The sequence below is a fragment of the Humulus lupulus genome, chromosome 8, assembly GCF_963169125.1.
Source record: "Humulus lupulus chromosome 8, drHumLupu1.1, whole genome shotgun sequence".
NCBI classification, from domain to species: Eukaryota; Viridiplantae; Streptophyta; class Magnoliopsida; order Rosales; family Cannabaceae; genus Humulus; species Humulus lupulus.
The window spans coordinates 173841241-173853396 of NC_084800.1; the positions used below are offsets into that span (position 1 = coordinate 173841241).

General features: G+C 31.0%; 1 protein-coding gene across 1 annotated transcript; it reads left to right on the forward strand.

Annotated features, from left to right (window-relative positions):
- Window positions 1-2284: 2284 nt before the first annotated feature.
- On the forward strand, window positions 2285-11203 carry LOC133798675 (uncharacterized). Its single transcript, XM_062237111.1, has 11 exons — window positions 2285-2439; window positions 3133-3194; window positions 6019-6155; window positions 6835-6893; window positions 7072-7095; window positions 8186-8268; window positions 8393-8457; window positions 8562-8611; window positions 9211-9312; window positions 10300-10359; window positions 10774-11203. Exons 1-11 carry the CDS (start codon window positions 2437-2439, stop codon window positions 10906-10908), a joined length of 780 nt encoding a protein of 259 aa, XP_062093095.1. The 5' UTR covers window positions 2285-2436; the 3' UTR covers window positions 10909-11203.
- The last annotated feature ends 953 nt before the right edge of the window (window positions 11204-12156 follow it).

Below are 12156 nucleotides of genomic sequence, written 5' to 3' on the forward strand. Positions count from 1 at the left end.
GCTGGAGTTGGAGGCTGTGGCCCCTTATAAAGTCAACCACGCAAGGTAAACGTGCATATATCAGACATCACGTGTTGGATATATCCCTGACTTCTCGGACACGCAGCAGGAACGTGCGTATTCAGACTCCCACGACTGATTTGGGCCGTGCGGCCCATTATCCCCTTACCTGTTGATTTGACCACACTCATGTGTCAGGTTTAGGAATTAATCATGAATGTCACAGAGTTAACATGATAGGTAAGAAGGTCACATGAAGACCTTCTTACCAACTCTTAGGTGTCTTCTCCTATAAATATGGAGACATTGGGAGTTAATAGGGGTTGGATGCTCGATTGTAAGAAATACCTTGTAATAAAATACCCAGTATATAACAATAATACTGACTAGTGGAGTAGAAGGATTTTAACCTTTGAACCACTCAAAAACACATTTGGTGTCACCATCTCATTTCCAAGATCATTCATCTGTTTCGGTTCAACATTAGCACTAATTCCTTTCTCTTATTTTCTTAATTACCTGTTGGCGAATAACCGCGTCAACAGTTAATTCTATTCCACTTTTTAAGGAAATGATTAGTTATTAATATTTATTCTATTATAATATATTTATGTTTTAAATAAATATCTTGTAACTCCATCCTAAAATTGTAGGAGAAAGATACAAGACTAGTCCTTCTGTAAATAGGATTGGTTCTCTTTCATTATTTTTCATGGCACTCATTGCAATGAAACTCACTTAGAAACAAAATAAAAATAAGTCATGGATTAGGTAAATTTTAATTACTGAATTATATGTTCATCTTAATCTTATTTGTTTTCCATTTTTATATTTATACCGCTTAATCTTTCATTTACTTAAAGTCAACAAAATGTTTTTTAAACTATAATTTAATTTTTTTAATAAATGAAGGCTGCATACAATTGTATCTATAAATTTAAAAAGAAAAATACAATTAATTAAATGTTATATTATATAATGTTTTGATAATTTTTTTATTGTCCTGTTATTTAAATAATGAATATCTAAAAAAAAATAATGACTATAATTTTAAGAGATTAGATTCTTTTTTAAATTAGAATTAATTTTAAATAAGATTCACTAAAACTATAATTTTTATAAATAAAAATCTTTAAAATATCATATTTTAATTATTTTAGTAAAAGATAAATAAACAATTAAAAGTATATTAACTTATAATTATCTCTAAAATCATTTTTAAAGAATATTGTTTGTGTAGTGTTTTGATATTTTTAAAACGAGAGATAAACAAATAAAAGAGTACTAAATAATTCTTTTTATAATGATAATAATAATATAGTAAAACTTGTATATATTAATAATGTTCAGACATATTAACATAATTTAACTTGTATATACTAACATATTTTATTACCAGAAATATCATGAGAATATTATAATTTAATAGAATTATATATATAATATTAAAAATATACATATTTAAATATAAATTATATAATAATTAATAAAAGATGTCAAATTCAATGTATCAATATTAATAAACGAAAAACGTATATATTTATATCTTGTTTGAAATATACAAATATTATTTTACAAGTCTGAATTAATAATTAATTTTATTATAAAATTTTAATATTAACACAATTATTTTTGTGTGGAAGCATATTTTCTAAATGAGAGACTAACAAATATTATAACTTAGGAATATTATATGGTAGGAGTTTAAAAAAAAGCCCCATTGATGGAATTTTTTTGTATTTTCGACCCGTGAATAATTTTTGGTATGGTTTTTTTTTATGATCGTATATATTGTAGTTATTTAGAGCATTGTACAAATTTTTAGAAAATTCCGAATAATTTATAGTGCTGAAAATTAGGTTTAAAAATGCTATTTTCCACGCGCATAAACAAATTAATCACGAGTGCAACAACCTGTTTTTAAACTAGTTTTTGACATTATAAATTATTCAGAATTTTTTAAAAATTTTCAAGATGTTATAAATAACTACAAAATAAACTATCATAAAAAAAATCGCACAAAAAACTATTCACAGGTTGAGAACACAAAAAAGTCCTACAGTAAAATTTTTTTTGAAACCCTTAAAAATTTCCTATAACTTATTAGAATATAAAGTTTATCCAAAACTTAAACATTTTACCACTATATAAAAGTTATTCTAATATAAAATAACAATAGTTTAATGTAATAATAATAATAATAAATTCTTCCACTTTAAAAAAAAATCTACAAAATAATAATAATAATATTAATAATATGATGGCAATACTAAAGGAGATAGATTCAGACTGAAGAGAGAGAGAGAGAGAGAGAGAGAGAGAGGAAGTGCTTCTGTGCGAGAAAGAAAGAAAGTAAGAAAGAAAACACCAGAAACCCTAGCTTTCTCTCTTGAAGCTCTACTCTCTCACTAGCCTCTTAGTTCCACCACCTCCGAAATGGTTAGTCCTGTCCATGCTTCTCATTTAAGATTTGAATTTGTTGTGCTTGTTTGCAAGCTATGTATTGATACGTAATTCATCATCATCATCATCATCATCGTGTTCTTCTTCCCATATTTGCTTGTTCCCGATGTTATTACTTTTGTTGATTGATGTGATTGTTACAGATATTATCATTTTAGGTTTGAAAAACTAAGAGACGAAATCCACTTTTATTTTTTAGCTGCAAATAGGTTTAGTTAACGAGTAAATACAAATAATTATTTATTTTATGGTCTAATCGGAAGGTTTGAAGTGATTATTTACCCTCGTTCTGTTCTGTGTTTATTTTTAATTTATTTTTTAAGAGATTATTTTAATGGGTTTTCTTTTCATTGTCAAACATTGGAAAGGCAGTTGTGTGGGTTTTCTATAAACTGATAATTTAATTTGAGAAGGATGGCTGTACCGTGACTTGAACTAAGTATATTTCTATTCCATAATGTTCACACTGAAGGTGCTCAATATATTACATATTGTAAAATTTGTCTATGTAGCTTCTAAATTTGCTCTTAAATTTTGTTATTATTGTTATTGTAAAATTTGCTGTATTTTATTATTCAAAATGCTCTTGTTCTTAATAAGGATGATGGTAATATGCTGGGTTTTTTTGTATATATACATATATTTATTTATATACCATATTTTTTACAGCACAAATTGGGTAGGGGTCACCGTGACAAAGTGCAGCAGTTCATAGCTATAACTGGAGCAAGGTACCTGAGAACCATATTACTTTTTTCTATTCATTTTATAGTTATGTGAATAAATCTACTTGAATCAGCACAATGATTTTAAGCTCCTCCCAACAAAGTATACAAAAAGAATGTGCTTTAAAGGGAAAATAATAAACAGAGGCGAAGATATTCAGAGGATAAAATAACCTCTCTCAGTGAATTTTATTTTAAATTCACATTGTATTAACCACTAATTTCACTTTTTCTTGGGTGGTAACTACAACAAAAAACACTATTTCTTCTTGGATACACTTTATTCCAGTAGACAGCTGGAGATCCATTATAGTTGCTTAAAATTGACAAAGGCATATACAAGTTTACACTTTGCTTTTGTTGCGTTTTCTGTTTCTCCATGATAATGATACATTAAGCCTTAAGGTTTTACGTTCTCGGTACTGAGTGGGCTCTAGTTTATTCATTCTCTTTCTCTGTACCAAGCTCTAGTTTTGGGTCCCGTCAGAAATTACGTAGAATTGTTAAAATGTTAAAAGCTAGCTATTGGTCTGTGAAAGGGAATACATACATGTATTATACATGTCTATGTGTATATCTTTGTGTGTGTCAGTGTTTATTATTTTTTATCTTTTATCATAAAGCTCAATGAGTTGTGTCATTGCGATATAATTATGTTTCGGACTTCTTTGAACTCTTCTCGGGAAAATCTCTTGTGGGCTATCCTTTTTCTATTGATTAATATGATTTTAAAATTGTTGTGTAGCTTTTATTAGCATGTGGTTATGTAGGTATTGACAAATATATTCTGTGCTCCATTCAAGAGATTTCTGAAACCAATGATCTTATTATAAAGTTCTGTTTCTGTTTCTGTTTCTGTTTGCCGATTTTAGCAAAACTTTTGTGTGTTATCACAACAAGAAAAAAAGTCTTCTTCATTGAATCTTTGCTCTCATAAACTTCTGTTTGTTTTGAGTTGATAAATTTTATTGTTTGCTCTCCTGCCAAGAAGAAAAAGAGCATAACGGTATAAAATAAGACATGGCTTAAGTTGTAGTAATTCACTCTCTCATAGTCATACATTTGGCTGGGTTTCGATGATTTGGTGATGAAAAGCCACAATTCAAACAGTAACTGGATGATTTTTTTTCCCTTTTCTATTTGTGTATTCCTCATGGATTTTGGGTATTAGAGGAAATGCAAGGAAGGAAAATGCTTCCTAGATATCTGGCATTTATCAAAAATAACTGTTGGTAGGTTTATATGGTTGAAATATCAAATACGTACTAAGAGTAGTGGAACATCCGTAATAATTTTGGATATTTCTGTGAGAAATGATATGTATATTGCTCTTTCTGTGGAAATATTCTGGAAGCTAGTTTTTGTAAAGTAGCCATATTCAAATGTCTAGTTCTTTTTTGAACATATGAAGTTGGAGCACAGATTCCACAAGTAGACTAATGAATGCACCCTATTTGGTTCTTGGATACTTAATATGGAGATATAAATGAGACACATTAACATCACATACAGAAATTTTATTTTCTACTAGATGACAAAAAGATCTAGGATCCTATTCACACTAATGAAAAGAAAAAATGCGATCCTACTCTATCCTCGTATTCTTTAGGATTTCATGTTTGATTGATGGGTGTGAAAGTTGGAGACTTTATAATTTTTATTCCTCTAAAGTTTTGGTGAAGTTTCTGGTATAAGATGATAGGGTTTTAGATTTTCAGTGCTCAACTTTAATTAGTTGGTTGCTTAATTTTAAGAAAGATGAATATTTACTGATGTATTGCAAGACTATCAGGCTTTTGTCTCATACAATGGATCATGTGTTCTTACACTGTCCTTGTCCGTGGCACATTTCTTTGTGTAACGTTGTTGGCAGAATTCAAGGTTACTTAGGTTTCCAGGACATTGTGCAGATTTTTAAGATGGTTGAAAATTAGATGGGAAATAAATTGTGAAATTAGGAGGTTTTGGTGGTAACATAATAATCCTTGAAATGTCAGAATGGTTATGGGTAGTTTTGTTTGTAGTCACTTTAAACAAGTTTAAAACTTAATGTTTTCTGATTTCCTAAGGATTTGGGGTTCTTTGGTGTGGTCTTGTTCTAGGGTACATATTGTTTGTTCTTGTATGTTTTAATAATATGTGTGTAACCCCAAGAGGTAGCTCAAGTGGTAAGGGCGAACATGTGGATCTTACCCATCCCAGGTTCGATTCCCCACGAGCGTCTAAATACCTCTTGGGGCCACTGGGGCAGTCTCACGGTCGAATACCGGTTAAATATGCCGGTTGCAAGTGCCAGGGCCTCGAGGGATTAGTGGGGTTGGGGCCCCTGATATCCTCGGTTATCAAAAAAAAATAATGTGTGTGTGTGCTTTTATCATGTCTTATGAAAACAACTTCTGATTTGAAATTCTTTTAAAACAAGCCAATGTACTTTACTTTTGTTTTTCATTTGACACCTTTAGATAGATGAGTTCTAGCTACATTCCCTGGATGTATTTGTTATCCAACGAGGAAACAAATACTCCTCGGTGACAAAGGTAGAATAAGGATATATAGTTTGGTTTTGCTTGGAAGTCATATTGTTGTTTTGGATATGATTTTACTGTGTGCACTTGTGTTATTTCATCCTAATGTGTTTTGATTTCCTTGGTCATATCATTGTACATATTTTACGTCTTTACCTTATATTTACTGCCCCAAATTTAAAGGTACCTGTGCTGGTGTGGCATTAATGGTGTTGTTTTTCCCCTTCTTTAATGACTTGCAATATATATGTAATTTCTAATTTGTGGTTTGATTCATAGAAAAATTAACTTTTTATTTTGTGCAGTGAAAAAGTTGCGTTGCAGGCTTTGAAGGCCAGTGACTGGCATCTTGAAGGAGCGTTTGATTTATTCTACAGCCACCCCCAGTTTAAATCATTTACTGATTCTAGACACTTAGAGGAGCTTTACAAAAGATATAAAGGCAGGTTTAAGTGTACATTTGCTTATTTTTTCCTACAAGAAGTAGTTGCACATTTTTCACTGGTACTGTACAGAACATCCTGAAGGCTGATGTGATGAAGAATTCTGAGAGTGCTGTGTATTTAAAATCTGTTCCAAATTAGAATTATCATGATCCGGTGTTATTGTATATGAAGAGTTTTAGGACTTTAATGTGCTTAAAGCACTTTCAGAAAGAAGTGATAAACATGTTTATTTAATTTTTCCTAAAATCTGTGGGCTGTATCCGCCTTATAAAAGGAACAACATTAATCCTATTTGTGTCAGTTGCTTTTTGTCTGTCCTGGTGATTATTGATAGATATCACCTTTTCAATTGTGCCTTGTGACATGGTGTGTTTCTTAAGGATTTTGTTTGGCTCTAATTTTGGGTGTCTTGGAAATGGAGACTTTGACTTCAGTTAAGCTTTGTCATCTTTTTCTTTCAAATGACATGGCTTTCTGCGTGTTTGTTGGGTTACATATGAAAATTGTGTTATTAACTTCACACTTGGAAAGTGAATTGATTATGAAATTGTTTGGCAATTCAATATCTTAAAGTCAAATCTTTTTGTTGGGACATTGATTTTGGGTGTCTACTGGATTGCAAATGTATATTGTTTAGAAGAATTTCTGCTCACTCAAATAATTGTCTTTCTGCAGATCCATATGTTGATATGATTCTAGCTGATGGGATTACTCTCCTTTGTAATGACCTTCAGGTGACTCTTTTACTCACTGTTGTTGGACCTCTTTCTAGATTGGGGTTGATTAACCTGGTATTGATATATATATATATATATATATATGAAGAAATTTCTTACATGTATTTGGTTACTATACTAAATCATTGATAATATTTATAATTTGAATGGTGATTGATGTCTCTTTATTCAACAGGTTGATCCTCAAGATATTGTCATGGTATGTATATTTAATTTCTTAATTATGGATGTGTATTCTACGAATTCTCTTAGGTTTTCTTGAATGCTATGCAATTTTTTTGTAGACAGATTGTGCATTTTTTTTATCTTTTTGGCTGAGAAAACAGATTAGTTAAGTTGCAAAACTACTAACAAAAAAATTATGATGAGAATACAGCAACTTATGAAACTTAGTCACATTCTGTTCCATACTGTTTTCCTTTGTTCTACGTGACTATGGAGAGTTAGACTCTAATAAAGTAGGTTTCCTCTGATGAAATTCAGCATCGGCGGGTGTACCAATTTTTTATTTATTTTTTTTCATTTGTAATAAATTGTAGACTAGATTGGCTTTTGAAGTTTGGAGGATGCAATTTCAGAATAGTGCTTAGTCTAAATCAAAGTTGACTTCTGGGGCGGGGGGGATGGGAAAACATGGACTTGGATAAGTACTATTCAGAGTATAAGCTAAAGATATATAAGAGATAAGGGGGGCGGAAGTGAGGGTGGGATGGGATGAGGGAACTTAAGATACCATCTTGTTGATCCAAATGAAGCTTTTAAAATTAGATGTCAATGAAAAAACAGGTACACAATCTGTTCAAGGAAACAGTTAAAACTTAATAAGAACACGTCAAAATTACCCATATTGGAACTGAAATGAAGTTTGTAATTGACCCCTTGGAAGTGCAGACCATGTTATGAACACATCCTTCTTATTTTTTTTTCACTTTTCAAAATTTATTTGTTAATATTTTTGAACTGCGGGAGGATAGGCTATCAACAGGATTGACATTTAATTATGCATCTTTTACTTTTTTCTCAAATATTCAATGACTGTTCTAGGGTTTCATGAGAGGAGGTTGAATTTTTACAGAACTAAGCAAAAAATTGGAAAATATTGCTGTGATGCTTAAGATCTTTAGTAGCAATGCATTTGCTACCCCAAGTTTTTCATCTAAAATCTAGATAAGTTTTACAGTTGCTAACCACCCCTCCCCATTTTTTGGCATCCCTTTCCGCTCAATTTTATTCATCTTAACCGGGTAATGATTTGGTTGGATTGTGTGGACCACGGGTTGTTGAAACAGTTAGTTGTTTCGTGGCATATGAAGGCTGCAACTATGTGTGAATTTTCCAAGCAGGAGTTTATTGGGGGATTACAAGCACTAGGGTAGGTAATCAAATATTTTGATTTTTCTTTGGTTACACATTCAAATCCAAATGGCTGACCTGGAACTATTGAAAAATTAGCTCGTGTTCCTTGATATTTATTTATGATTAATTTTTGATGGCAGGATAGATACTCTTGAAAAGTTTTGTGAAAGAATACCATTTATGCGCTCTGAGCTGAAAGATGAACGTAAGTGTGAAAGCTCTGCAGCAATCTGTATAATATATTAATTTGTTGATTTAAAACTTAAGCCTTTATTCTCATGTATTAATGTATTACCTGTATATTTTCAGAAAAGTTTCGCGAGATATACAACTTTGCCTTTGCCTGGGCAAAAGAAAAGGTACTCAAACGTTTCAACATATGTATTTGGACTTGTTCTATTTTTACGATAGAAATGCCAATTGATATATTGAAAATTGGACTAAATGATCAATGCATTCTTAGTTGACTAAAATGCCACTCATACCAACTATATTCACATATAAATATATTTAAATGTTTATATAGATGAAGTACGTTTTCTGAAATGGTCACAACTATTGAATAAAGGTTTAATGGCTTAAATATGTGTAATTATTTAAGGGTAAATATTAATGCATTATTGAGTACTGATCATGTATATATTTATATATATATTGTATGTATATGTTGCAAGTGGTGCATAATTATTGGGGCTATTGATCTGTAGTTCTCAAGTACTTCTGTAATTCTTTATTTTAACTACGTTCAAATAAATTTACTTGGCATACATGTAAATGGAGGTTGAAATTAAGCAATCCTCAGCTTCAGTGTCAGGAATGGATTTTTGTCAACTGTACTCTACACAATGAAATATGCTCTATGAATGTCGACTGTTCTTTTCATTGATTTAGTGGAGATTTTAATTACCATAGGTGTCTAAAATGCCCTGTTATATTCATATTGATTTCTCTATATCAGGGTCAAAAGTCTTTGGCATTGGATACTGCAATTGGGATGTGGCAGTTATTATTTGCTGAAAAGCACTGGCCGCTGGTGGAACATTGGTGCCAGTTTCTACAGGTGGCTAAGGATTTATAATTTTGTTGGTGATTTGATTTTTTAAAGTTGTGAGAAAGTAGTTCATAATCTCTGTTATTTACAGTTAAGACTGTGCATCTACCTGTCATTATGCAATTTATATCTATATCATAGCGAACTTTCTTTTATTGCCGTTTGCTCAAATATTCTCAATGAGCACCTGGAGCTTAATAATACTATGGTAGTGTATTTCTTTTCATTGAATTGCTTCATGATTTTTAAGACATCACTATTACACAGGAAATGCTACAAATTATGGGATGATCTGTTCCTCAGTTCTCCATTGTGATAATTCTGTGAAGTTTATTAACTTAATGAATTGTTTTTGTGTCCGCTGTATGAATTTTTTCTCCTCAATTGTTATTTATCTTCTTTCTCTATAATTCTGAGGATCCTCAGTCTTTCTCTTTAGATGATTTGCCTCTTTAAAATTTCTCTTTAATTCCAAGGATTACTGAATTTTTGTGTCAATAGAAACAAAGTGGAAGGGAAGTTTGTGAATTGCGTCTTCAGTTTATTTATTTTTATATATAATCTTCATGACTAGTTGAGGTTGGGGCAGTGAAATTTTGAATGGCTGATTTATTATTAGGTATGATTGGTAGATATATTAAAACCAAGAATTTCAGACTTTGAGCTTTATTCCTCTTAAATTAATATAAATACTTGAATGTTTACTTGTTACTTATTTAAGCTTCCAATTGCATTCGAATTTCTGAGATGTCTACGAGTCATGTGTTAAACAAAAACACGAAGATGATCTTTTACCGGAATGTAAAGAATATTTTTTGTAGAGTTGCGAGATGTTTTCTTTGAAGACATTTATTACTAGATGGTTTGTCCTTAAAAGATTCACAAGCTTTCATATGTGCTTTTTAAGTGTATTTTTTTTTTTACTTTTGTCATTTGTGTGTTATATTAGTACATCCTTAAAAGAACTGTTGTTTTTGTCTGATTTCATCCTTTCAGGCTCGGCATAATAAAGCTATTTCGAGGGACACATGGTCTCAGCTGTTGGAGTTTGCAAGAGTAAGATATCTTTGTAGATGTCAAATGTTTTCTTGTGGAATCCCAAATCTTTGAACACTTGAATAACTTCTATTTTTAACATTTAATTATAATTTTCCAAATTTATTCTTCTAATATTAATTTTTGGATTTTTTTGCAATTTGTTGTTACGAGTGATCCTGTGTCTAGGAGATGAGGTGTATGACTGTTTATTTCATGTTTATTTTTATCATAGGAACTGAGGTTTATCATTCTGGGTTACAATTCAAGAAGTTGGTCCCTAAAGATATTTTTGTTGTGCTGTAATGAAATAAAATATGCTAGGTTTAAAAAATCAGGTGTTTTCTTTTTGAACGCCTCATGATTTCTAATAATGTATAGAACCAAATTCATAAGGTGTAACTCATGGTAAAGCTCCTTGTTTTTCTGTGACAGACAGTGGAGCCTTCGCTTTCGAATTACGATGCAGAAGGCGCGTGGCCATACCTCATTGATGAATTTGTGGAGTACTTGCAAGAAAATGGTGTAATGCAAAATGACCAGACGACAGATTGGAGCCTAAAGCGATGATGGAACACACTAGTGCTGGATCGATGGAGTAGCTGTGTCTGCTCATTTTTCGTTAGTGTGAATTATGCTTATGCTATCCTGTTAATGTTATCGGAATCATCTGTTTGGCAAAATAAGACCAAAATGGAAAAAGGAATAGGAAAAAGAAGCTTGATTCGAAAGCATGGCTTCTATTGTAATGACAATGGTTAATGATATTATTATTATTAGTCGATGGGATTCTTGGTTTGGGAAATACTATCTTATCTTAAGTTTAAATAAATGACCCTCGGTGCTTATGATTTGATCGACGTTATATCATTCCTCTTCATTTTGTAATCACTTTATAATGGACTTGTTCGTTCGTGTAAATGTAGCCGCTAGTTAATTTAATGTGTAAATCTTATATCATTTGCTTCAATGCTTCGGGTCCTGATTTCTGCCTTTCTTAGGGTTGCGTGCGATTTCTTATTTTCTTTTTCACTCTAACCCTCTTTTGAGAATGGAAAATGGTACCAATGATGTAGGATATGTATTTATTTTTTCTTCATACATTTAATTTTTTTTTAATCTATGGGTTTTTCTAACTTATGTTTTTAATCCATTTAGTTTTGTGTTTAGAAATTTGTGCTATATTTTGGGACTTTTTATTATTATATAGGACTTTTTTTCATGATGTTTTTGATCATTTATCGACCAAAGATTAATGAAAACAAATTAAAGTTTTAACATTTTTAAAATTTGACAAAAATTGTATACAAACAGTTTGATCTAAAATCTTCCAAATATTTGGTTCAAATGGTAGATTCTAAGAGGGATAATTATGTTGACATCATTCTCAGCAGGTTCTAAGATCATGCTACCTACAATCTATAGCTCATGGTTAGTTAAATAAGAAAAACTAACACATAAGTTGCTATACTTATAGTGAGTACTGGTCTGCCTTGGCTCAATGTATAAATAGAGTTGTTTACATAATCGACTCAACTCTAGCTTTGATACTACTTTTGTAACATCTTATTAAAAAGAAACAACACAACACCATTTCTAAAGTCTTTTCATTAGAACCAGCTTAAAATCCATATAATTTTTTTTTTGGCAAGTATGTGCATACTTAAAATCATTACATCAAGTTTAAACAAAATATCTATAGTGAGCCATAAGTTTTACAAAGCTAAATAAAAGTTTCTGTCTCCCCTCGATCAAGTCGTATGTATACAAATTTAAATCCTTATTAATTAAATAAATTAACTTAATATATATATATAT

Excerpts from the sequence above, each read along its gene's own strand:
- LOC133798675 (XM_062237111.1), top strand. Across the intron at positions 3,195-6,018 it reads ATAGCTATAACTGGAGCAAG|TGAAAAAGTTGCGTTGCAGG; the intron begins GTACCTGAGAAC and ends TATTTTGTGCAG. Across the intron at positions 9,313-10,299 it reads ATTGGTGCCAGTTTCTACAG|GCTCGGCATAATAAAGCTAT; the intron begins GTGGCTAAGGAT and ends TCATCCTTTCAG.